The 27,976-nt window shown below is 43.0% G+C and overlaps 1 protein-coding gene and 1 long non-coding RNA gene across 2 annotated transcripts in view; one reads left to right on the forward strand and one right to left on the reverse strand.

The window, feature by feature from the left end:
* LOC119963147 lies at window positions 1-27,627 on the forward strand. Its single transcript, XR_005460038.1, has 5 exons — window positions 1-188; window positions 4,352-4,559; window positions 4,647-4,823; window positions 9,106-9,167; window positions 27,499-27,627. It is a non-coding gene; the product is annotated as an uncharacterized LOC119963147 (long non-coding RNA).
* The window catches only part of fras1 (Fraser extracellular matrix complex subunit 1), a 601,677-nt gene that overhangs the window by 18,491 nt on the left and 555,210 nt on the right, over window positions 1-27,976 (reverse strand). The window contains exons 64-71 of the mRNA XM_038791813.1: window positions 27,502-27,734; window positions 21,928-22,088; window positions 18,936-19,150; window positions 17,489-17,639; window positions 17,287-17,394; window positions 11,863-12,022; window positions 8,083-8,199; window positions 6,781-6,947 (exon numbers count right to left, since the gene is read on the reverse strand). Of these exons, the coding sequence (XP_038647741.1) occupies window positions 6,781-6,947; window positions 8,083-8,199; window positions 11,863-12,022; window positions 17,287-17,394; window positions 17,489-17,639; window positions 18,936-19,150; window positions 21,928-22,088; window positions 27,502-27,734 (1,312 nt within the window). The remainder of the gene's footprint in view (window positions 1-6,780; window positions 6,948-8,082; window positions 8,200-11,862; window positions 12,023-17,286; window positions 17,395-17,488; window positions 17,640-18,935; window positions 19,151-21,927; window positions 22,089-27,501; window positions 27,735-27,976) is intronic.

Below are 27,976 nucleotides of genomic sequence, written 5' to 3' on the forward strand. Positions count from 1 at the left end.
TACATCGACAGTGACCCAGGGTCGGGATCGAACCAGTGCTAACCACTGTGCCACCTTTTGGATAACTCATTGACAGTTCCAATGAGCTTCTCAGTTCCAAAGTGTCAAGATGAACAGTCAAGAGGAGCAATCAAAGTTCTCAAGGCATCAAAAACTTTTGACCTTTAAATCTTTGAAAAAACTGTCTGGTATGTTAAAAACAAATGACTGCTTGCTATTTCACTCTGCCTAATGACATAAACCTTCAGGTTTTTATTACTGAATTTGTGCTGCATGCCTGATTTCACAACTGCTCGTCATTGTGGTAGGATACCTGCCATTTCACAGTTTGATTACCAGATTCAAGTGATTATGGACTTGATAAAGTGGTACGATGGATATCAATGCTTGTTTTTATAATGGAATATAAGATCATAAGAACTAGGAGCAGGAGTAGGCCATCTGGCCCCTCGAGCCTGCTCCGCCATTCAATGAGATCATGGCTGATCTTTTGTGGACTCAGATCCACTTTCCGGCCCGAACACCATAACCCTTAATCCCTTTATTCTTCAAAAAACTATCTACCTTTACCTTAAAAACATGTAATGAAGGAGCCTCAACTGCTTCACTGGGCAAGGAATTCCATAGATTCACAACCCTTTGGGTGAAGAAGTTCCTCCTAAACTCAGTCCTAAATCTACTTCCCCTTATTTTGAGGCTATGTCCCCGAGTTCTGCTTTCACCCGCCAGTGGAAACAACCTGCCCGCATCTATCCTATCTATTCCCTTCATAATTTTAAATGTTTCTATAAGATCCCCCCTCATCCTTCTAAATTCCAATGAGTACAGTCCCAGTCTACTCAACCTCTCCTCATAATCCAACCCCTTCAGCTCTGGGATTAACCTAGTGAATCTCCTCTGCACACCCTCCAGTGCCAGTACGTCCTTTCTCAAGTAAGGAGACCAAAACTGAACACAATACTCCAGGTGTGGCCTCACTAACACCTTATACAATTGCAACATAACCTCCCTAGTCTTAAACTCCATCCCTCTAGCAATGAAGGACAAAATTCCATTTGCCTTCTTAATCACCTGTTGCACCTGTAAACCAACCTTCTGTGACTCATGCACTAGCACACCCAAGTCTCTCTGCACAGCGGCATGCTTTAATATTTTATCGTTTAAATAATAATCCCGTTTGCTGTTATTCCTACCAAAATGGATAACCTCACATTTGTCAACATTGTATTCCATCTGCCAGACCCTAGCCCATTCACTTAACCTTTCCAAATCCCTTTGCAGACTTCTAGTATCCTCTGCACTTTTCGCTTTACCACTCATCTTAGTGTCATCTGCAAACTTGGACACATTGCCCTTGGTCCCCAACTCCAAATCATCTATGTAAATTGTGAACAATTGTGGGCCCAACACGGATCCCTGAGGGACACCACTAGCTACTGATTGCCAACCAGAGAAACACCCATTAATCCCCACTCTTTGCTTTCTATTAATTAACCAATCCTCTATCCATGCTACTACTTTACCCGTAATGCCATGCATCTTTATCTTATGCAGCAACCTTTTGTGTGGCACCTTGTCAAAGGCTTTCTGGAAATCCAGATATACCACATCCATCGGCTCCCCATTATCTACTGCACTGGTAATGTCCTCAAAAAATTCCACTAAATTAGTTAGGCATGACCTGCCCTTTATGAACCCATGCTGCGTCTGCCCAATGGGACAATTTCTATCCAGATGCCTCGCTATTTCTTCCTTGATGATAGATTCCAGCATCTTCCCTACTACCGAAGTTAAGCTCACTGGCCTATAATTTCCTGCTTTCTGCCTACCTCCTTTTTAAAACAGTGGTGTCACGTTTGCTAATTTCCAATCCACCGGGACCACCCCAGAGTCTAGTGAATTTCGGTAAATTATCACTAGTGCATCTGCAATTTCCCTAGCCATCTCTTTTAGCACTCTGGGATGCATTCCATCAGGGCCAGGAGACTTGTCTACCTTTAGCCCCATTAGCTTGCCCATCACTACCTCCTTAGTGATAACAATCCTCTCGAGGTCCTCACCTGTCATAGCCTCCCCACCTGTCATAGCCTCATTTCTATCAGTCGCTGGCATGTTATTTGTGTCTTCCACTGTGAATACCGACCCAAAAAACCTGTTCAGTTCCTCAGCCATTTCCTCATTTCCCATTATTAAAACTCCCTTCTCATCCTCTAAAGGACCAATATTTACCTTAGCCACTCTTTTTTGTTTTATATATTTGTAAAAACTTTTACTGTCTGTTTTTATATTCTGAGCAAGTTTACTCTCATACTCTATCTTACTCTTCTTTATAGCTTTTTTAGTAGCTTTCTGTTGTCCCCTAAAGATTTCCCAGTCCTCTAATCTCCCAGCAATCTTTGCCACTTTATATGCTTTTTCCTTCAATTTGATACTCTCCCTTATTTCCTTAGATATCCACGGTCGATTTTCCCTCTTTCTACCGTCCTTCCTTTTTGTTGGTATAAGCCTTTGCTGAGCACTGTGAAAAATCACTTGGAACGTTCTCCACTGCTCCTCAACTGTTCCACCATAAAGTCTTAGCTCCCAGTCTACCTTAGCTAGTTCTTCTCTCATCCCCTTGTAATCTCCTTTGTTTAAACACAAAACACTAGTATTTGATTTTACTTTCTCACCCTCCATCTGTATTTTAAATTCCACCATATTGTGATCGCTCCTTCCGAGAGGATCCCTAACTGTAATATGTAATTGAATATGTAATTGAACGAAAGGCTTGTTTTTTTAAAGGATGATGTAGCTGAAGGAATGTAAATGTAGTAAATGTTTTTTTGAATGAGAGTTTAAAAAAAATCTGCAATAGATGCATGTGGATTTATTTTATCTCAGCTTCAATCCTGGTGTCTATCCATTGTGGATACAAGGTGCATTGCCATGATAGGTGTAAGGGCAAAGGGTGGTGTGTGTGGGAGCACTAAGTTAGCATGGTGCTATAAAGGGCCACGGGGTGGGTAGAGTCACAGATTGGCATAGAGGGTATGGGCTGTCATGCAGGTGGGTGGGGAGCATGAGATGACATAGGTTGGCACAGATGGAGCATGGACGCTGTGTGTGAGAGGGTGGTTGTGAGAGATGAGTAGGTGTGAGGGTCGTTTTCCATTTTTTGGTGATTTTTTCAAACTTCATACAGGCCTTCACCTAGCCTGCCTCCGCATCTTGCATTCTCCACATTCATTCCAGTGTTGCCCGACCAAATTCCCAGGGAACCCCGTCACCCTGGAATAAAAATTGGACCTTCTGAACTACTTTCTCCCAGATTGGGTTTGTGGAGTCGGGAAATGTTATGAATTCCTGGATTGCTGTTCATGGCCCACTGTCCATGTTACTGAGACCTGGCTTTGAAAACAGACAGAATTAATGTTTGTGACGCAGGTCTTGCCTGCTGGCTGGAGTCCTGCATCTCCAATGGAGAAGGGTAGCCGGTGTGAAGGGCCCTTTTGTGGCCAATGTTAAGTCTTCCCCAGGATTAAGGACCATGTCCCTCGAGAGCTGTTGCCCAATCAGAGGCTGGCAGCTCTTCATTGCCTTCAATACCTCTGGGAAGTGGTGGCAGCTGCCAGCAATGCATCCACTAGAACTCCAAGATCCAAAGGGACAAAGGTTGAGTGTGCACAAAAAGCGGTGGGAAGATTTGGTTGCATGGGGGGGGGGGGGGGGGGGGGGGGGGGGGGCGGGGGGGTAGCGTATGGAGGCAGGTAGGTGGCAAGATCCAACTCCCTTTCATCCAATTAAATCCATCTCCAAACTTGCCTCTGAGGAAGAGGACATCAAACTATGTCCATTGTTTCATTGAGACTAATGTGGCCACAAGAAGTCGAATGACCTTAGATGCTTGATCAAGGTCAGTGAACGCATCATCTCATGACATTTCCTACCCACTGTAACACTAACCTCTCATGTTGCGCCAATGTATCAAAACAGCATAAGAAATAGGAACTTGATTATGCCAATTGACCCCTTGTGTCTGCTCTGCCATTCAAATAGATCATGGCTGATCTTCTACCTCAATGCCACTCTCCCAGATAGTCCCATATCCCTCATTTCCCTTAGTACCCAAAAATCTATTGACCTCGGTCTTGAATATGCTCACCACACTCCCATCCCTCGCCCATCAACACTCCCTGGTGCCCAGCACTCATGCTTAACATCCAGATACCTCACCTCATCCTCACACACGTACCAATGATTCCAACCTCACTCCTGCAATTTTATATACCACCAGATATTTAGCTATGGCAGGCACATCACTCAAACAGTGTATAACACAATCATTGACCTTTTGTCCTCTTGCTTGCAGGTCAAAGTGGCACACAATTGAAAGGAGAAAAGTAGAACTGGTGAACTACATGTATGTCAGCATCCCCTGAGCCCAATGGAGAAGATGGTTGTCTGCATCATGGGACTCAACAAAATCTGTGACATCTGGTATTGCTGAAAACAAGGGTATTTTCTTGCCTTATGCCCTTGTCAACTCCCAGCTCATTCGTGTCCTAATATCTGGCATGGTGGGTAAGCTACAGATAGTGTGACCATGAGCCACATGTTTCCCACCCAGACAATTAACTTCCCTGACCCCAACCGTATCTTTTCAGTTCTTACTTTCAGATACCCAAGGATTGTCTGCACAGTCATAACCCACCCAAAAGGAGGAGAGAGAGCAACAGCATAGCACTAATGAAGAAGTCCTATCACTTGATCAGACATTTGCAGCCACCAACTGAGACACTGCATATACCTTGAAGGCTGGTGTAAAGTTGGAACTGTATGTGGTGAGTCACCAAACATGAATAACTACAGCCAGGCCGGCATGAAGGAGACACAGTGGGTCCCACTTGGGAGGGCCTTTGGTTTCCACAGAATCATCTCCAACAGTGCTTTGGATCCAAATGTTCCAGACACACAACTCAGATTCAAACGGGCATAATGTTCTTCTTTGGGAAAGTTACTTTTGGAGGTGGAAGGCTGTTCTTCTACTAAGTTATCAGAAAACTTTAATTTTCTTAAAAAAAGGTTTATTTTGTATGCATTCTATTTTTTGGAATTTATCGTGGGCCGAGTGCATATTACAGCAGCTCCATGTTGGAGAATTATGTCTTGTTGGAATGGATCTGTAGAGACCTTTTTGCTGGAATGATAGCTCTGCAAGCACGATTGTTGTCAGCTATATATCAGTGTGTAGCCTTCATGCCTTTGAGCCAGAGGATCATGGGCCAGAATTTTACACTGCCCCACTGGCTGGTTTTTAGGCTTTTCCACCTGCCATGACCTCACAGCAATTTTACACTGAGACAGGCAAAGGCTTGCTTGGGAGGTCTTCTCTTGCCCCAACTGAGGCCCACTTACAGGGACATTTCCCATCCCACTTCTGGCAGGAGTACTGAACTTCCATGGGGGAAGTCTGAAAAAGAAGTTAGTTCTCGGGTGCAAATAGGGCCTCCATCAGAAGCCCCCTCCTGAAGTTGGGCACCCGCCCTTAAGGTCCGTGGTCTCCAGAGCTCACAACCCCCCTTGGCCTCTCAGATTGGCTGGCAGCTGTTTAAGGCGTGACTTTGTCCTGAGTGAGGGGCGGAAGTCATTCAAGCCTGGAAATGTTGCAGGGCACTCAGAATCTCTTCAGATGGCGGGAAGCGAGACACGCCATTTGAAAAACTCAGGTCAAGAGTCCCGCTCCAGACACTTGAGCACATAATCCAGACTAATACTCCAGTGCAGTTTTGAGAGAGCGCAGCATTTTTGGTGGTGCTGTCTTTCAGATGAAATGTTAAACTGAAATCCTATTGCCCTCACAACTGGGCATAAAAGATTCCAAAACACTATTTTGAAAACGAGCAGAAGGGCACACTCGCTAGTATTTATTCAACTAACAACTAAAAACAGATTATCTTGTCATTATCACATTGCTGTTTATGGAATCTTACTGTGCAGTCATTGGCTTGCTGCGTTTTGAACATGGCAACAGTGGCTTCAGGCAAAAATGTGTTTTGGGCACGCCTGTGATCACAAAATGCAAGTACTTTTGAATAATAAAAGTCCAAAATTAGAAAGAAAGAAAGCTTACAGGGGAAGGGCAGCGCTCAAGATATATTATTGTGTTTATGGCAGATTTTATTTGAACATTACTGAGAATTTTATAAACATATCCCACTGCAGTATTTGGACATTACCACTCATTATGCATCTTTTCCGATGTCAAATAAATTAAGTTACGCACATTAAGTTTAATAAAGTTAGAAACAAGATCAGCAGGAGTTATTTGTAGGTTTGTCAGGATGGTGAGATGATGACAGTGCATTGACAGAGTAACTGATTGACAGACATAGGTAGCCAATGCCATTCAAAATAAAGCATTGAAAGAGACATACTGCACTGGGCTTTCCACGCAGGGAGTTGGGGAAGGTGATTTTGATTTGTCCAATGCAGGTGGCTCGCAAATCGGTGTAGAAGCAAATGGAAACAAAGATCAGGATAGATGTAAAACCGGCAACCAATATGCTTTTGCAGGTTTTACACCATCACATAAAGCCAAAATCCCACCACCATCCCTGCCAAAACGTCTTGGGTGAATAATACTAGATGCACTTTTTAGACAACAAATGTGGTTTGTAGAACAATCAATTGGTGCTTCAGCCAGGCCACATAAACAATTAGAAATAAGAGATATTTAATAATCAAACCTATTTTAAAAGGCTGGACAGTATTTCATAGTGAGTTTAAAAATCTGCATACCCATTGAGAAAGCTCCTTTATAATCCATTTCAGCCAGGGACATCTCCGTTTCAGATGGATCCATCATAAAAACCTTCTCGTTATTGCAAAGATGAAACTCTGTATTGAGAGAGTAGACAACTGGAACTGGGCGATTTGTCTGTTGAAACGCAATAGGGACAAGGAACCTTTACAGGGAAAAAAAACAAAGTCAATGTACTGACACTATCCCAGAAGGCAGTTACTTAACAAAGTTTTGTATGTTCACATATTGTATACTCTCTGCTAAAATATAAGCAGCAACCACAGCTACAAAGACAAATTTACTGGAAATTATATTGCAATTATTTTTTGATAAGTCAATTTTAATTCCAGGTAGGAATTTGAAGAGCAGGGCCTAAAGAGGTTTGGTCCCCCAGGGGCTGAGGTCCAGAAGAATTGCCCAACTCTGACTCTGTTCACTGCCAATCAGAATGATGTCAACTCCGTACTCTGTGTAGCATTGACAAATACACACATGGAAAACCCAAACTAGGAGGGGAAACTTACCTTTACTGGACTAAAACATGGTGGAAACAGGTCCCATCTCAGAATTCATCCATAAAATTGCTGGTGGGCTGCTCCAAGCTCATATCTTGCCAGAAAAGCTCAGTAAATTCAGGACATATTAGGTATAAGACACCTAACAATATGTGAATAATAGCGTTGTCAAAAAAAGCCAGTTACTTCATTTTTTCTGGCCATTTGATTAATGCAACTTGCTTTGGTTAGTTTTATTCCATGCCTTTTTGCACATAAGCTGGCTTTGCAAAACTCAGATCTGGGTTTCTTAACTAAATAAGGCTCTACTTATATGGTAAATGTAACTGGTGATATTGCAGGACCCCAAGTTGTACCCCTTCGCATGAATTTTGAGGACCCTTCAGATAATAAGTTACACATGTGATTTTCTTTCTCTCCTGTAAAACATGGGACAGCATAATATTTTACAGTGGTGACAACATAATTGTCTCTTTCAGTCATAAATCCCGTAATTTTAGCTTTTCATTATCACTGGTATATTACAGGTGGTTCAGTGATTACGAGATTGGAAAAGGTGCAGTGTGTTGTAAATTTATCTCCCGTTTTACTTCTGTAAACTACTGAGTAATCTGAACTCTTCAGATAAATTAGAGCTTACATCTCTAATTTTATGTAGGTTTAATGATAAAACAGCACAAAGTAATTTCCCTTGACAGAAAAAATGGGAAATGACTGGATTTTACACATTTTGTGCGGAAGTTGAAGAAATATTTGAGTAGCGGAATTGTAATATGCCCGTACTTTTCAGAAGCATGTGCTGTACAGGCCAGTGGCTTATCTCCAGGGTCGATCCAAGGTTGTGTGGGTTGTACAGTGCAGGGGATCAGAAAGATTGTGTACTCGCCCGAATAATCTTTTCTGTAGAGAAGAAAAAAAAATCATCATGCAAATTCTTTAAAAGGTTGCTGGCATATCATATATCTCAAAATGAGCTGATTGACGAGCTGACAGATATCCTATTTAATCTAGTACAATTAACAAAAATGCATTGAATTAATATTTGCTTGATGAAACCTCCATTCCAATAGCTGCAACTATTTTTGTGGATTCAAAAGATTTTAAAAATGGAATGTCACAAATGATAGTTTGCTGAGAAGTATACTTACTCAGTTTCAAATTCTGACAGGCTAAAAAATCACATAGAAATAGTAAGTAATGACAAAGAACCATGTCAATTAAAGATAATTTTTAACGATTCTACAAAAGGAAAGGCAGAAAAGTTCAACATGTTTGTTCTTTTGGAAAGCTCTAAATCCCAAGCTGTTAGCTTTCGAAATGTGTTCCATAGAATTCAATGCCATTCACATTCTGGACTTAGCTAGACAAAATAGACTCATTTTTTGGACATTAATTTGGAATCTTAACCATACAAGATCTTGTTGCTTGGAAGAGCTGAATACTCTTATTAGTCCTAGATTCTTGGAGGTGCTGGTCTGGCTGAATTTCTTTAACATAAATTGCATGAGTTGTCCAATTTTTATTGCCTATTATATTGCCTAGTTTTTACTACCCACTCAATTTTCCCAACAGAATTCCAGTCACTACACTTCATTGTGTGGGGCATTTTGAGATTGTCCAGTGTGATTTAGGATAAGTTTTAAAATGACTTGTGCTGATACTATCAGAAGAATGTTGCATTTGTATAACGTTGCCACCTCCCCAATTTAATGAACAATTATAAACGCATTAAACATTGGTACATTAGTACAGCTGACAGAAATGTCTCTGCTTGAAAAATTGAATTTTTTCAATATTCATTTACAGGATGTGGGCATCACTGGATAGGCCAACATTTATTGCCGATCCCTAGTTGCTCTTATGTGAATGTAAGTATTATTATCTCATTGATCTCATAGATTGCCTTATCAGAAATGGTTTCAAAAATCAGAATCCATCAATGAATCTGCCAAATTCTACAGTTAAGCTACATCAACAAAGATTAAGGGAAACATTTTGTGTTCGCTAATCACATGGGGCGCAATCTAACGGCCGCACACACTGGCCATGAATCCGAGCCAGACGGTTAGTCGTGGGAGAGTCTGAAATCGGGTCAGGTGCCAATCAGTTTCAAATCTAACCAGCCGACTCCTGCTGGCGGGATCCAGATCCCACTGCGACGTGATGAGAAACCAATTAAGGCCAATCTCCATATCGTTAACGAGAAGGACCCTCCATCGATCTCGCGAGTGTCGATTAGTTACTGGTCCACACAAATGTGGACCAGGTGTCACAGGCAAGGCCATTGGAGACCCCTGTGTGGTCATGGAAAGGGCAGGGTGGCATCCTGGCTCTCACTCTGCACCCAGGCACCTTGGCACTGCCAGGCTGGAACTGCCAAGCTGCCCAGGTGGCACAGTCAGGTTGGCAGGAGCACGCCAGGGTGAAGTGCCAAGTGACACTGCGAAGGGTCAGGACCTGTGGGGAGGTCACGCCCAGGAACTGAGAGTGGGGAGGGGGAGGGGGTATGCAGGATGGGGTAGTGAAGAGCAGGTATGAAGGGGCCTCTGGAATTTTCTTTTGGGAGGGGTGAAGGGTAGGGGTCCTGGAAAGGGAGAGGGGAGAGCCTTAAAAGTGGAGCCCTCAGTGACCCCCCACCAGGGTGTCATCATTTGGAGCGGAAGGTGTGGGCCATGTGTGTGGGGTGACATTGGCCGGGATTCTCTGATCCCGCGCCAGGTCGGAGAATCTCCGGGGGGCTGTGCGAATCCCGCCATGCCGCCGGTTCCATCGGCGGTTGGAGGCCGTTGAAAGCAGCCCCCTAGCGATTCTCTGTGCTCAACGGGCCGAGTGCCCACCGGCGTCGTTTACGCATGGTCCTACCCAGCGGGACCTCGGAGTTCTGGCTGCGGGGACCGTCCTGGTGGGGGGGGGGGGGGGGGGAGCCTACTCCGTTGGGGGGGGGCTCCACAATGGCCAGGCCCGCCCTCGATTGGGAGCAACCGATTGGCGGGTGGAATCATTCTGGAGAGGGCCTCTGTTCCTCCGTGCCGGGCCTCTGTATGGCTCCGACATGTTGCCCGTGGGCCGGTGTGAAGAAGGTCGTGGTGTGCAGGCACGGATCCGCGCCGGACGTGGCGAGTGCATGCGCGGACCCTCGCCAGTCGTGGCGGGCCGCCTTTCGGCGCCGGAGCAGCGCACAGCACTCTGGCGCCGTTCTCGCCCCCTTAGGAAGGGGTGAATGCCTGGGCCTGGAGGTCCATTGACGCCGGTGTCGCTCACCCCGATTTTGACACCGCTGTCAACGCTTGGCAGGGAGTTCGGAGAATCCTGGCAATTGTCCATGGGTGGGGATATGAGGGTCCCTAAAGCTCACTTAGAGACCGGGGCACCCTGGTGAAACGATAGCCTGATCTCTGAGGAGCCAGTCTCGCCAGCAAGTTCAGCTCCCCAGTGATGGAAGAAAATTTGAAGTGTGGGCCTGTCCGGGCAGAAACTCCCTATGACCCAATAAAATGACTAACAGCGGTGGGGAACTCGTCCACAGAGCCGCCGGGGGGGGGGGGGGGGGGGGGAGACGGACAACACCCAGCAAAACCCATCACAGATGACGCTGAGAAACTTTTCCATTAGATCACGCCCATGCTCTCATTTAACACTTCCCAGATGTTGGGAGGATACTGGAAGAATATTTCTGCCTACAATTTCTGGTTTTGACACATGGGTTAATTATTCCCTGGAATGTGTCTCAAAATACAAATACTATGCTTCACCCCCATACCCCAGGAATAATTTAATTTTCAAAGTAAATTGATGAACCCAAGGAACACACTATCAAAAGAGAATTTTATTTTATTTTTGTAAAATGACAAATGATAATTGTTGAATATTGATGCCGCTGTTTGGTAGAGAATTACAGCTTTTATGAAGGCTACTGTACACCATAACTGGGACAACATTAGGGTTGAATTCCACAGGGATTCTATGTATTGCCCACTGTCAGTTTGAGGGAGAATCCAGGGGAAGCTTCGGGGGGGAAAAATGGATTTAATGCTTCCCCCCACCAGATTTCTGCTGATCCTCTTCTCAAGTTACAATGAATGATTGAGGGAACCTGACTGGAAATTAATGTTGGTTGTCTTTCCTCTGTACATGTATTCTTAGTACATGTATTCTTGGTAGATAAAGTGACCTCTGTGGCTATACGAACTAACTTGGGTGGGGGGGGGTGGGGAAGATTTAATCTCAGAAGCAAAACGGGTATTTATTTTTTGTGTGAATCGCAGTTCAATGAGAAGTTTTACATTTAGCTCATTGTAGTTACAGAAATTGATCCAAGGAAAAAGAAACACGACTATCATCCTTCTCAGAACAAACAGTATGAAGAAACAAAGCATTTCATTACCATAAGTGAAAAAGTTAGATTAGCATCTACGTTGTTCCAAAACATGGCAGTTGACAGTTCAGAATAAAACCCCATTCTGCTTTCATATGTAAAAGACTAGCTTGTTTAAAATCTACTTTTAATTTGCGCCACACCTTAAAAAGCGCCAGGCCAGCAAGGAAGCTGGCTTTTTACTTTACCTGTTGTAAGAACTAGTTGCTCGCCATAGCTGATATGGGGAATCAAATGTCTGAGCACTCCAGAGCAACTGCAGGTCAAATTCAATACCCCCTAAATGATCAGGAGCTACAATTTGAGACTTCTGCCCTGGCAACGTGTGGTGATCCATCACAAAGTGACCTGGAAAGTAACACATGTACCAGGTTAGGGCTTTGTCTCTCTCTGCTCTCAACAGCACTTTTATGCCAGTATTTGGATGCACTTTATTTTGTTCTCTATCCTCACGTGCACATTTCTAATACGGTCAGTACATAGTGATGGGGATTATCTGATATTTGCTAACTCAACAACATCTGGGAGTATATTTTCAATTTTAACTTCAGCTTTACTCTTCCATCATTAAAATCCTGCTCTACCTGTGGCAATCAACAGTCAACTTGCCTTTCTCCGTTTGGCTGCCTACTTTACACTTTGGAGGCGGGAACTCCTCCTTTTAAGAAGAGATGTCACTGATTATAATGAGAATGGGACAGCTTTGAAGTCAAGATGAAAGTCAAGATTCAGAATACTGACATGATTTCAATGTTTGCTCGATCCAAATGAGGAAATGCTGTGGGTGCAGTTCTCAGAGTACTTAAACATAGGAACATAAAAACTAGGAGCAGGAAAAGGTCATCTGGCCCTTTGAGACTGCTCCACCATTCAATGAGATCATGGCTGATCTTTTGTGGACTCAGCTCCACTTTCCCGCCCCGAACACCATAACCTTTTATTCCTTTATTCTTCCAAAGACTATCTTTATTTCGAAAACATTTAATGAAGGAGCTTCAACTGCTTCACTGGGCAAGGAATTCCACAGATTCACAACCCTTTGAGTGAAAAGGTTCCTCCTAAAGTCAGTCCTAAATCTACTTCCCCTTATTTTGAGGCTATGCCCCTTGTTCTGCTTTCACCCACCAGTGGAAACAACCTCCCCGCATCTATCCTATCTATTCACTTCATAATTTTATATGTTTCCATAAGATCCCCCCCCCCGCATCCTTCTAAATTCCAATGAGTACAGTCCCAGTCTACTCAACCTCTCCTCGTAATCCAACCCCCTCAACTCTGGGATTAACCTAGTGAATCTCCTCTGCACACCCTCAGCGCCAGTACGTCCTTTCTCAGGTAAGGAGACTAAAACAATACAATACTCCAGGTGTGGCCTCACTAACACCGTATACAGTTGGAGCATAACCTCCTTAGTCTTAAACTCCATCCCTCTAGCAATGAAGGCTGATGTGACACAAATGAACTATTTACTGTAAACAATCAATCCTTACTTTTATTATACATAACATAGGAAGGTGAACTTTATTCATGGCAGGATGATGCTGGAACTGGTTGAAGCAAGACATCTGCCCATTGGTCTGAACCTGCTGTGACTCAGTCTTATTTTTCTGCACTTGGATCAACTGATTAACTTATTGGCAGGTTTCCAGTGCTAATGTTACTTTTCAATCTGAGTCCAACTCTATGTGACTGGAATTATAAATGACAGCAGTACACAAAATCTCTATGGGAGTGGATATTCTGTGCTCGTTTAGTGGTGCACTAATTGCAGCAGATTCATGGCAATGACAGAAACAAATGAATGAGTAGGGTTCTTGGTAAATAGCTGTTCTGTGGAGGGTTGGGAAGTAGACATAGTCCAAAGTCAGTACAGAAAATTATGGGAAGAAACAAAGGAACAGTAAGACAATGCATGGACTGGAGAAGTAGCTGCTTTGGGGCAGCACAGTAGCACAGTGTTTAGCACCGTTGCTTCACAACACCAGGGTCCCAGGTTCCATTCCCGGCTTGGGTCACTGTCTGTGCTGAGTCTGCACGTTCTCCCCGTGCCTGCGTGGGTTTGCTCCGGGTACTCCGGTTTCCTCCCACAAATCTTGAAAAGACGTGCTGTTACGTGAATTAGACATTCTGAATTCTCCCTGTGTACCCGAACAGGTGCCGGAGCATGGCAACTAGGGGCTTTTCACTGTAACTTCATAGCAGTGTTAATGTAAGTCGACTTGTGACACTAACAAATATTATTATTATTATTGGAGGCAGTGGAGAAAAGAAAATCACAGCAGATACATAAGCAATGCCTACTTACTATTATTTAGATGTGGTGAGCAGATGTGATGTACCCAAACTAAGAGGGAACAGGCAATTTTGGATTTGGTGATATGTAATCAGGCAGACTTGATTAGGGAACTTAAGATGAAGGAACCCTTAGGGAGCAGTGACCACAATATGATACAATTTATTCTGCAGTTTGAGAGGGAGAAGCTGGAATCAGATGTAACGGTATTCCAATTAAATAAGGGTAACTACAAAGACATGAGGGAGGAGTTGGCCAGATTTGATTAGAAAAGGAGCCTAGCAGTAAAGACAGTGGAACAGCAAAGGCAGGGGTTTTGGGAAGTTAATAGGAGGCACAACATAAATTCATCCCAAGGAGGAGGAAACATGCTAAGGGGAGGACAAGGCAGCCATGGCTGACGAGGGAAGTCAAGGACAGCATAAAAGCAAAAGAAAAAGCTTTCAAAATGGCTAGGATTAGTGGGAAGCCAGAGGATTGGGAATTCTTTAAAAGTGAGCAGAGGACAACTAAAAGAGCAATAAGGGGGGCGAAGAAGAAATATGAGTGCAAGCTAGCTAGTAATATAAAAGAGGATAAGAAGAGTTTTTTCAATATATAAAAGGTAAGAGAAAGGCAAAAATATACATTGGACCACTAGAAAATGTGGCTGGAGAAGTAATAACGGGAAACAAAGAAATGGCAGAGGAACTGAATAGTTACTTTGCATCAGTCTTCACGGTGGAAGATGCCAGTGGGATGCCAGAGCTCCAGGAAATCAGGAGGCAGAGGAGAGTGCAGTGGCCATTACTAAGGAGAAAGTTCTGGGGAAACTAAAAGGTCTGAAGGTGGATAATTCACCTGGACTGGATGGACTACATCCCAGGGTTATAAAAGAGGTAGCTGAGGCGATTGTGGAGGCATTGGTGGTGATCTTTCAGGAATCACTGGAGGCAGGAAGGGTCCCATAGGACTGGAAAGTGGCTAATGTAACACCGCTGTCATTGGTAAGATTTTAGAGTCCATTATTAAAGATGAGATTGTGGAGTACTTGGAAGTGCATGACAAGGGCAGCACGGTGGAGCAGTGGGTAGCACTGCAGCCTCATGGCGCTAAGGTCCCAGGTTCGATCCCGGATCTGGGTCACTGTCTGTGGAAACAAACGTGAGAAACACATTCTCCCCATGTTTGCGTGGGTTTCGCCCCCACAACTCAAAGGTGTGCAGGGTAGGTGGATTGGCCACGCTAAATTGCCCCTTAATTGGAAAAATGAATTGGATACTCTAAATTTATTTTTAAAAAGGAAGGGCATGATAAAATAGGACTGAGTCAGCACGGCTTTGTGAAAGGGAGGTCATGTCTGACAAATCTATTAGAGTTCTTTGAGGAGGTAACAAGGAAGTTGGACAAAGGAGAACCAGTGGACATGATTTATTTAGATTTCCAGAAGGCTTTTGACAAGGTGCCGCATAGGAGACTGTTCAATGCGTTAAGAGCCCATGGTGTTAAGGGTAAGATCCTGGCATGGATAGAGGATTGGCTGACTGGCAGATGGCAGAGCTAAAGGGTCTTTTTCAGGATGGCAGCCGGTGACTAGTGGTGTGCCTCAGGGGTCTGTTCTGGGACCACAACTTTTCACAATATACATTAATGATTTGGAACAAGGAACTGAAGACACTGTTGCTAAGTTTGCGGATGATACAAAGATCTGTCGGGGGACAGGTAGTATTGAGGAAGCAAGGGGGCTGCAGAAGGATTTGGACAAGCTAGGAGAGTGGGCAATAAAGTGGCAGATGAAATACAATGTGGAAAATTTGTGAGGTTATGCACTTTGGAAGGAGGAATGGAGGCATAGACTATTTTCTAAATGGGGAAATGCTTAGAAAATCAGAAGCATAAAGGACTTGGAAGCCCTTGTCCATGATTCTGTTAAGGTTAATGTGCAGGTTCAGTTGGCAGTTTGGAAGGCAAATGCAAAGTTTGCACTCATGTCGAGAGGGCTAGAATACAAGAGCAGGGATCTACTCTTGAGGCTGTATAAGGCTCTGGTCAGACTCCATTTGGAGTATTGTGAGCAGTTTTCGGCCCCATATCTAAGGAAGGAGGTGTTGGCCTTGGAAAGGTCCAGAGGAGGTTCACAAGAATGATCCCTGGAATGATGAGCTTGTCGTATGAGGAACGATGGAGGGCTTTGGGCCTGTGCTCGTTGAAGTTTAGAAGGATGAGGGAGGGATCTTATTGAAACTTACAGAATACTGCAAGGCCTGGATAGAGTCGACGTGGAGAGGATGTTTCCAGTTGTAGGAAAAACTAGAACCAGAGGACACAATCTCAGACTAAAGGGAAGATCCTTTAAAACAGAGATGAGGAAGAATTTCTTCAGTCAGAGGGTGGTGGATCTGTGGAACTCTTTGCTGCAGAAGGCTGTGGAGGCCAAATTACTGAATGGTTTTAAGACAGAGATAGATAGGTTCTTGATTAATTAGGGGATCAGGGGTTATGGGGAGAAGATAAATATCAGCCATGATTGAATGGCGGAGCAGACTCGATGGGCCAAGTAGCCTAATTCTGCTCCTATGTCTTATGCTCTAAAATGAGCAGAAAGAAATTGTGGCCATTTTTAAGGGCAGTTACTGGAAAATAATCTACCCCTCAACCCCCGACATTGGACCGCCCAGAAACTGAAGGCTTTCCTGAAATAACTCCACCCAGAACCTCATATAAAAGGGGAACATTATTTCTTCACAAATTTGCAGTATCAACCCATCATTAGACCTACAGTATAACTATAATTACATTGCAATACCATGGCTAAACTGGCAGTGCTGTTGGTGCAAAATGAATCAATAACTAAATGAAACCAGTTACAGAGGTAAAAATAGTTATATGTTATTAAAAACAGATAGTGATATCTGTTGCTCTTATAGTTTAGGAAAGTTCAGAAATCCTGCTCCTCTTGGAACAGAATTCTGGTTAGCAATATTTTGACTGTAAATTTTCTGTCGTGTGGCCAGAGTCACTGGAATTGGGTCTGGAATATGGTTTGGGAATAGCTTTGCTAGAATTTGTGTCCTGATGTGTTTGAAGATCTCGTTACATTAATTCTCTATGTATTCATTATTTCTTTCTATCACTATATCAAAAGGTAATGTTACATTTTACATTCAATAGACTATACCAACAAATTGTTGAATATGAATTATGTTATTCTGATAAAAGTGATTTTTAGAACACATGATTTTCTTTTCTAAATTATGAATTCTAACCAACACCTAATCCTTCAGTGAACACTCGCTTTTCTCTTTTTCAACATCCATCAATCTATAAATAAATTACTTGCCTCTAAATTTTGCATGGGTCTTGAATTCAATGACAAGACGACCATCGTCCCTGATATAAATCCGTATTATCTGAAGTCGTGCTGACAATACACTGTCAGTTTGTATGCCTGCATTAAGTAACAAGACAAAATGAAAAACGTTACATCAGATAAATGAAAAAAAAAGTAAATAAAAAGAACTATTTGCAACCATCTTTTTTACCTGTTCTCCAAAGAACTGTGTCATAAAAGAATGAGAACTCCATCTCGGTGTGATGCTCGAGTGAAGCCCAGCCTCTTGGTGCTGTTACATAAATGTAAGAGACGTACAATGGCACTGACACTGTCAGGAACGACTGGGCAGAATCTCGTACCTGCCAATTAACAGAACATAAGAAAATGTGACAGGGGAGAAAACCTTTAGGGCCCATTAAACCCTTTGCTCCACAGTTTATGAAAATGATCCAGTTCACAATGAACCCATCACAATCCATTGGCCTGCCAAGGAATTGTTCTGCAAAGTCTCTGATCTCACCCGCAAGATGTAGACTCTGACTAATGGCACACAATCACTACACAAAATCTAAACCTTGATTGATAAGAGAGTGTATATAAACTGAATAGTTAGTCTAATTAGTAATGGCCTTATGTGAGAAGATAGCCCAAACATAATAAGCAATACTTCAACTTAAATAATCACTTTTTGAAATACTTTAACCCTGATGTAGGTTTGTCTCATTTGTTAGCATTCCCATTCTGAGTTAGAAGACCGTGGGAGCAATTATGACTTTGGGTGACTGTAAAATGAATGATGGTCAGCTCAGTAATCTTTAAAGTTAATAGAAACAAACATTGTGAGAGGTGTGAAAGGTGACTGACCGTATATCATCCATCACACCATTGTCCAATATTAAAATAACCCACTAGGAGTTCAATGCTTGTGCCATGTCTTGAGCACAGTATTTAGATACATACTTCAGGGCAGTAACAAGAGTATGTTTCATTGTTGAAGTTGTACCTTTCACATAAGATATTCAACTAAAGTTTCATCAACTTGTTTATGGAGATGCAAATGTCACAGGCAATGCAGGCCAATATTCTTCCCTCAACCATCACCGTCAAAATCAAACATACTATTCATGTGACTTGATGTTTGTGAGGCCTCTGTGTTAACCTTCGTGGCAGCATGTCAAAAGTAATCAACTGAATGAATGAAATGAAATGAAAATCGCTTATTGTCACAAGTAGGCTTCAAATGAAGTTACTGTGAAAATCCCCTAGTCGCCACATTCCGGTGCCTGTTCGGGGAGGCTGGTACGGGAATTGAACCGTGCTGCTGGCCTGTCTTGGTCTGCTTTCAAAGCCAGCGATTTAGCCCTGTGCTAAACAGCCTCAACTGATCATGAAGCGCTTCAAGATGTCATTTAGTGTCGTTTGAACCTCTGTTTTTGATAGTTTTAAAAATTAAAAATCTGAATATCAACTTTTTCTCCGGTCAAAATAATAGAAAATACCAAAGCAGAGCATTACTTTAACTGAGATAGCAGTCTTTCATTTAACTGGCAGAGATGCAAAGTGAAGTTACTTATAATTTGGACCATTGTCAGTCAAATAATTGTAAACTATGTTTACATAAGGCTGAGCATGCAAATGTTTGTGAAAATAATCACCTGGAAGTCAGCTGTTACTGAGCCACCACAGACATCAATCAGTTCTGTCATATCATAGTAAGCATCGAATGTCCAGATACAGCTCTTCAGGTTGAGGTGCTTATACAGCTGGATGGTCTTGGGTTCTCTTACATTTGGGTCAAACTGGAATGGCCGATCATACCCAGGGCCAAGAGTGATGCTATCATAGTTCACATCATCTAGAAATCCAGAATCTGCAGACACATCTTTTGTTAATGCTTTGGTTATAATAACTTGCTAAACTGACAATATAAATATTCCATCTCTGTGCTAACATAGCAGGAATATTTATTTTAAATGAATAAACAGAAAGCATAAAAAAGAGACTGTTTTTTTAATTCTCTGACCTCTAAGGTGTGATTAGTCTTAGAATGAGAATGATTTAAGGCAATCCCTGCACAAATTATGGATACAATTCAAAGGACACAGAAGGTAAAATGTTTCATATTTTTCTAAAATTGCACTTCTCCCATTCACAGAACTCTTATATTTTATAGAAAAGCTTATTTATATACGAAGGTAAGAATGATCAAAAAAAAGAGGTCAGAAAGGGAAGAGACCAGAAGTATTGACCTCTTAGCTGAGAATCATCTATTACAAAGCTTCACGAATGACAACATTTCTATTGATAGTTCTAGATATTTCTCCCCTGTACAGGGTGTGTATATAAGTGGATGAGGATATAAAAACTGGGGCATTAAACACATGTGTGAGACAGCCACTGGAAAAGTAACTAGGTATGAGCAAATTAGAACAGTCAGTGGATGGAACCTGTAATGGAAGTGGTAGTCTTTGGTCAATAACAGGGGGTCGAATTTTTTGCAAAGACAGAAAAGCTCAAGGGATAGCACGGTGGCACAGTGGTTAGCACTGCTGCCTCACAGCGCCGAGGACCTGGGTTCGACCCTGCCCATGGTTGATACTGAGTCAGTTGCTATGGAGTGCATAAGGACATGAGTGGTGGTATGGTTAGGCATGAGTTTTCTCTAAGTTGGCATAGGGATAATGAGGAGCCATTGGTGGTGTGTGAGGAGCATGCTTTGGCATGGATGGGGCAAGATGTGTTTGGGGAGGGGTGAGATGTGAGGGGTGAGTCCCAGACAGCCTTACTTTTTTTTATTATAAACAGGTCAAAAAGTTATCAAATGACCTTATAAACAGCCAGCCGTGGCAGTCTGTGGTTGCCGTTGCACCAACGGTTATGGGACAGAATCCAGATAGTACTCATGCCCAAACAATGAAAATCTGAACATTTGGGGAAGTTTAATTAGAAAATTATCACAAATAAAATCCTGTTCTTTTTTAATTTTGTTTTACCACAGGTAGATTGAAACTAGATTTTAAAAATTTAATGAAGGATAGAAGATAAATAGAGACAGTCAGTTGTATACAGTAGTCTGATCATGTGTGTGCCTGCAGTTGCTCCTGTGAATAATAATTCTAATTCTACTGAAAAAAATTAGCATGAGTATTCCTGTTCTGGATTCATGCGGACTGCTTTCTCGAAATTACTGAGGAGTATTTTACTCCTCAGAATTGACATGTGGATATGTTTATTTTCCATTGACTCTGGAAATACAACACAACAAAGCCTGAATTTTTGTGCAGGAAAAATGCTAGCGGAGGCATGACTCTTACAGGTCCCACCCTCAAACCCCATCTGCACAATTTTCATGGTGGGGAGGACGGGGGGGGGGGGGGGGGGGCGGCGGCGTTAGTGGGGGCATATTTTGCCTCAGCAGAGTCAGGAACTGCCACCAATCATGTGATTTTCATGTGTAGATTAGACCTGGTGGAGAAGATCTGAACCTTGTGCATTTGTTTCAACGGGTACCGTTTGGAGAGGTAAGTACACTTTGGATACGATCCTGGGAGACCATTGGTAAAGGTCGGGTGCCCTCTGATGGAAAAGGGCAGGAGCTTTCTGGGGTTAGTAAATGAGAGAAGAATGTGCGTAAAAGCGCGTAACCCTATTGCAACTGTCACGCTGTCAAAGAACTGTCAAATCCTATTGGAAGTGTCAAAACGGTCAAAGGATTTTACTCTGCTGGGCATTAACTTTAAAAAATATGCAGAGTTTAAAAAACAGTGCTTTCACTCTGTCTGTTGGCATAAGCCTGAGGGGTTTCATTGTAGGATTTGTGCTGTATGACTAATTTTACAACGTCGTACTATCACAGCGTGATGCCTGTTAAGTGAGCAGTTTGAGAGCTCCAAATGATTATAGGATAGAGATATTTGTTTTCATAAGAAATTAAGTGCTTAAGTGAAACATTTATTGTTTTAAGAGATCAGTTGAATGAATTTCAATGTATTGAATGTTTTGTTTTAATCGTGACATCATCAATAGGCACATACCTTTGTCAGCGTAGTTCCTGAGGTTTGCCCAAGGTATATACAAGGTGAGTTGCCATGAAGGGAGTAAGGTGGCTGGTGGGTTGGCATGTATTGGCACTAAGGCGCCATAGGGCTGGAAAGGGCCATGGGGATAAGTGGGAGATATGGGTTGGCATAGTGGATATGAAAGGTCATAGATGTGGATGGGGCACATGGGTAATTATAGATGGGGAATGCGTGGGGGAGGTGAGGGATAGATGGATGTTTTCGATTTTTTCCCCCTCTATCGTTCAAACAGTGATGGAGCACAAAGGTGGGCCTTCTACCCAGCCGCTTCTGCACCCGATAGCTCCTGCACTAATTCCAGCAGCAGGTGGTAGGTCCACATCTATCCAGCTCACCCCCTCCCCCACCCCACATTCTGTCCCTGGAATCAAAATCCCAAATTTCAGACCTCCTTTTCACAGGTTGGAAATGTCCTGACTGCACACCTAACCTAGGAGTGAAATCTAGGCCCAAATTTTAAACATAATAAAACCTCAAGTTGTGTGCAGTTTTCGTCTTTGAAGTATGTCTTAAGTAGATAGCAGAAAGTTTGCTGGTGCTGGAGCTTTGAATTCATGCATGGTTCTACCTGTGATACTCCTGAGGTCCTTGAGTGTAACCAGGTTGGAACAGATGTGCTGGTGCCGGTAAATGGATTCTGACAAGAGGAAGTGTAGGTTATGCAGCGGCATAGTGGATACTAGAGGCAGCATCCCATCTTGGTGAGGGATCTGTACAGAAATGTGGATTCTGAACAAAACAAAAGGAAAATAAATCTATAAACACGTGAATTCCACTAATTATGATCTGATTGACAAAAACATTTCATAATAATGAAAAGAGCTTTATTCAATTAAGGCAATAGGGTGCTCTTCCATTCTGACTGTCAATCATGGCTTCACATAACCACTGTTTCTGGATTACTCTTTCTTTCCTCCTTCTTCAAACTTGAGGTTTTCTACAGTGCAAATACGAAGTGCATGATATATTATCTGTTTATTCCAATACGTAAAAGACAAGGCGCAGGATATAAAGCCCCATGCCCTGTGGCACATTTGGTGATGGATAGCGCATTTAATAAGATAGCAGACAAGGATGCAACTGCCTTCACCCCTATTAAGCCTGTGGACAGCTGTTCGGCCCCATTGCCAATTGAGGCCCTTAAGTGCCTAGTCCCATAACCGCGTTGGGAAAGGTCTCATCATGGAGGGAGCAAAACAGGCAAATCTGTGCAGTGTCACTTGTGGACATCAAATGGATGCGCTCACTCAAATGCACTCAGTGCCTGATGGAGAGAACTGCCATCAGAAGAGGGGGTCTGCTGCTGACAGCCACCACCTGCTCTTGCTGCTGATCCCCTCCCCCACCTGTTAACCCGCCTTCAACTCACAGCCTTCCATCACTCACTTGCGGCCTTCAAACCAGCGACAATACTAAGCCTTTCTGATGTACATTAACTGAACTGTACACAAAGGTTCAGGTCAAGGTCAAGGTTAAATGAAGAACAAGTTGCCTTGTATGACCCAACAATTTATTCCAGTCTATGAAGGGAGCCTATGCGACATCAATGTAGCATTTTCACTTCCCACAAGCCATTCTATTGGCCTCAAAAGTTAGTCAATTAGCATCACCTTTTGAGCAATTTTATGCCATGAACTCACATTAGCTTACTTTACACACACTGCCCTTCTGCTCTCTCCCCCTGCTGCCCTCACGCTTTTTACCCCACTACCCTCTCATCCTCATGCTGCCCTCTCCCCTTCTCCCAGCCGCTGCAGCCCTGCCATCTTTTCCCCTTGCTGCCTCCGTCTCTCTACCCGAGCCCCAATCAGGCCTCCTCCCCACCCCCCAGCCTGCTGCTCTTCTGCTGCCCTCCCCTCACCTGCCTCCTGGTACAATAAAATTTCCACCCCGATCACAATCTTCACACACCCCAACCACAAAACAACAGTCCGCAGACCCCCACCCCCCACCCGCCCCTTTGGAATTCTGCTTCTGCTGACATTTTAATTTTCCCCGAGAAAGTCGACGAACGGATGTCACCTCCGGGTGAACCCGACCATTGACCCTCTAAAGGCTAACTTTATTTTCTCGAGACTCAGAAACCCAGCCATGTCATTAACCCAGTTCTCTACACTCGGGGGCTTTGAGTCCCTCCAGATCAATAAGATCCGTCTCCGGGCTACCAGGGAGGCAAAGGCCAAGATGTCGGCCTCTTTCGCCCCCTGAATTCCCAGCTCTTCTGAATCTCCAAAGATCGACACCTCCGGACTCGGCACCACCCGTGATTTGAGTACCGTGGACATTGCCGTAGCAAAACCCTGCCAAAACCCTCCAACTTCGAGCATGCCCAAAACATGTAGACATGATTTGCTGGGCTTCCCGCGCACCTCACACACCTGTCCTCTACCCCAAAAAACTTGCTCATCCGGGCCACCGCCATGAGTGGACTACCTTAAATTGTATCAGGCTAAGCCTGGCACATGATGAAGATGTATTGACCCTGCTTAGGGCATCTGCCCACAGACCCGCCTCTATCTCTCCTCCTAGCTCGTTTTCCCACTTGCCCGTAAGCTACTCCACCTGAGTTATCTCCATGGAATTCCTGGTTGGTCAATCAGGGCACTGAAAGGCAAACCTTGTGTAAGTAAATGAAATGAGGAGCGGGAAAAGGGGAGAATCCTTAACAGAGCTGAAAACTCAGAAGTGTGAGCAATTTGGAGTAAACTATTGGGATACCAGGACCAATGAAAAATGAGACTGTCCCAGTGAAACCAGGATGTTGTTTCAATTACAATACATCTCTATTATTGCTAATCTCCAATATTAAGCACTTCCTTCAGCTCTTTTTGGGGTTGGGTGCATTTCTACATTGCACCTCTGGATGCACCTCTACATTGTCAAACAGTATGTGGACGTTTTCCGAAAACACCTATTTATACCCAGATACCTGCAAGAATGCGATTCCTTTTCCTTCCTACAAAAATATGGTATGACCATCAGAACAAAAAAATTCTGGTTCGGGAGTGGACTCATTTGGTTCCCTTTTCACTCTAATTAACATTAAAGTTGAAAAACATTCACTGTAATGAAAAGGAAAGGACAGTGAGTGATCTAATTAAAGAATGGCTTCGCTAAAGAGGCTCTGATGTCTTTGAAGGATGAAGGACAGATGCGTGGGCACCATTGCTTAATTATCTATAAAGTTTGCAACTATTATAATCTAAGATCTTCCTCATTTGAGGAGTCACTTCTCTCTTTTATTTCTTTAAATTTAAAGGGGGTTGGAGCTAACATTTCCCAGGGATGCATGGATGATATCAGACTTCGAAGACTTTTTAAAAAATTTCAATTAAGGGGCTATTTAGCATAGCCACTCCACCTACCCTGCACATCTTTGTGTTGTGGGGATGAGATCCACGCAGACAGGAGGAGAATGTGCAAACTCCACACATGTCCCGGGATCGGGATCAAAACTAGGTCCTTGGCAGTGAGGCTGCTGTGCTAATCACTGTGCCACCCTACATCTCTAATTTTAGATGCTGTCCTAGATCCATAGGTTTCCCCTTTTCTTGTTCTTAGAAGACTTTGATCTTCTGAGCTTGACAACACATTTCACCATATTATGCACACTTGCCTTGTACTAATACCCTCAACTTATCTCCTTACTCCTCTGTATCTTCTCCTCCTTTGATCACCTGATATTCTACCACTACTCCACTTTTCCTTCAAAGTGTATCTTCTCATCTATCGTCATTCCAAGTGGCCTGATGACTTAGCTACAATCTCCGCCTTCCTCAGTGAATGAATCCTCATCCTTGGTGATTGTAGTTTTCACCAAAATTCAGAGCCTACTCAGCTTTAATTTCTCTCCTCACTGAATCACATTCTCCAATGAATTCTTCCACTCACAGCAGTATCCTAGTCTTGCGACATCCAAGGTTTCTATCTTGACCAGTTAATGATTTTACTAATCAATTCCATTATTCTTCCTATATAAATCCACACTGATATCATCCATGCATCCCTGGGAAATGTTAGCTCCAACCCCCTTTCCAATACTTTCTCAAATTGTTCAAATTTCTTTCCTTTAGTCACCCAACTGTCTCTGCACAGGTGTTGAACTTGCCCTGCTCAAAAGCAGCTCTACTTCTGCTTTCACGAAGTCTCCCACCCCCACATTTCTGGTGCAATTTCCAATTCTCTTCCCTTAATTCCTAGTGCACCTGCTGGAAAGCTCTGAATTTGGATCACTCACACAAAACAATACTGTGTTTCATGCTCCAGGTCCAAATCGCTCTAGTACTACAAGATTATCTGGAAGATTACATATAATCTCAGGCTCCTCTTTCCATTTTAAATTACATCCTCCAACTACCTTCCTCAGTCCCTTTCACATTTTCCTCCAACATCAAAGATTAGCTTAACTTAAAAACTGAAACGATATACATTGCCAGGGTGCAAGGCTCTGCGCCAGGAGCAAGAATCTGTAAAATATATATTTAATAATTAAACTCGGAATGAAAAAACAATGTAAAATTGTTGAAACTTGCATTTTACCAATTTGTATACAGGTCTAATCATTGATCTTATACTTCTAGGAAGGGGTTGTACTCAAAGGAAATACATCTTGAGATATCATGGACTCAATCCCAATGAATGGATAATCAGAATGCATTCCCTGCAAAATGTTACTTCAAACAGGGAGTATTATGAAATGGAGTCACCCTTATAGTGTAATAACCAAATAACCAGTCTGTTAGACCTCTGTCTTGTCCAGATAAAACTATGAGCAATACAATGGAAGATCCACTTGCATTAAATAAAACAAAAAAACCTATTGAATAACCTACTGATTATAGCCAATAACTCTATCTTCCGGAGTACATAGAACAGTACAGCACAGAACAGGCCCTTCGGCCCTCAACGTTGTGCCGAGCATTGTCCGAAGCCAAGATCAAGCTATCCCACTCCATGTCATTCTACTGTGCTCCATGTGCCTATCCAATAACCGCTTGAAAGTTCCTAAAGTGTCCGACTCCACTATCACAGCAGGCAGTCCATTCCACAGCCTAACCACTCTCGGAGTAAAGAACCTACCTCGGATATCCCTCCTATATCTCCCACCCTGAATCTTATAGTTATGCCCCCTTGTAACAGCTACATCCACCCGAGGAAATTGTCTCTGAACGTCCACTCTATCTATCCCCCTCATCGTCTTATAAACCTCTATTAAGTCGCCTCTCATCCTCCTCCGCTCCAAAGAGAAAAGCCCTAGCTCCCTCAACCTTTCCTCATAAGACATATCATGCAAACCAGGCAACATCCTGGTAAATCTCCTTTGCACCCTTTACAATGCTTCCACATCCTTCCTATAATGAGGTGACCAGAACTGCACAGAATACTCCAAATGTGGTCTCACCAGTGTCATGTATAGTTGCAGCATAACCCCGCGGCTCTTAAACTCAAGCCCCCTGTTAATAAACGCTAACACACTATAAGCCTTCTCCACTTGAGTGGCAACCTTCAGAGATCTATGGACATGAACCCCAAGAGTAAGGTAATTTCAAATTTCACTGTCATGGATGCATTGATTATATTATAGCTTCGTAGCATAGTACTGATACTCAATAACACAAAATGAGTATTACTGGAAATCCCCAGTAAGGGTACTTCCACAATTCAACACTGTTTTTTTCTCCTATCCTAATTTTTTTCTGTATTTTTCTCTTCTCAATCTTCTAGCTCATGCTGAGATTAGGTTTCAGCAAGCAGGATAGGAGACCTCTAGAACCTAGCCAGCAGCTATTCACACTCACTCTAAAAGGATCACTGCTGAGGGTTTCCCAGACTAGAGACTTGAGTCTCACTGTATCATCCATACAGTTGAGGTCAGCTATTGTAGCAAAGACCAAGTTGAAAATTTCTTGATCTGTAAGGTTGAGTGTAAGGAGATTGGAATCACAGAGGAGTTGTAAATGGTTTCAGGTAAATGATTGGACGATGAAACAAATGCAGCACCGAATTGCTCAGTTGAAACAGAAAATACTGCTAACAATATTTTATGAATGAATTTTGTCATAATATTTACGTATTCACATTAATATGTTCTTTGTTATGGACACCCTGATATCATTACAATCATCTACTTTCTTTACAGTACCTGTTGGGATGCTCCTTGTGTTTCACATCCAAGTACTTCAGAGTTGCAATGAAGGATTGGGCCTGGAATCCCCGTGCTGTCCCTGCCACTACAGGTGTATGACATATAGAACTATCTGTTCCTATGGTGACTATATTGCTCCTCAATGGCGTCCCAACATGACCAGACTTGTCAACTGCTTTGGCAACACAACGGACATGGAATCGACGGCTGAAGTAGATACTATCTAGGACCTGGGGAAGAGGACAGAATTATAGGAAGAGGTGTTAGTTTTCTAGAAAGGTACTTAATGTTTTTAGTAACATCAAATAAATTTTAATACAATAGGAAAACCCCATCACATTTTGTTCAAGACAAAATGCCACAAATTACATCATATGTGACTGTGACCAATGTAAACAATGTATTGTCCCTCAAAGAGCTATGCTTGATCTGCACTATTTGCTATCTACCTGCTGCCCCTCAGCAAAATCAT

The sequence above is a fragment of the Scyliorhinus canicula genome, chromosome 3 (genome assembly GCF_902713615.1).
Source record: "Scyliorhinus canicula chromosome 3, sScyCan1.1, whole genome shotgun sequence".
Classification (NCBI taxonomy): domain Eukaryota; kingdom Metazoa; phylum Chordata; class Chondrichthyes; order Carcharhiniformes; family Scyliorhinidae; genus Scyliorhinus; species Scyliorhinus canicula.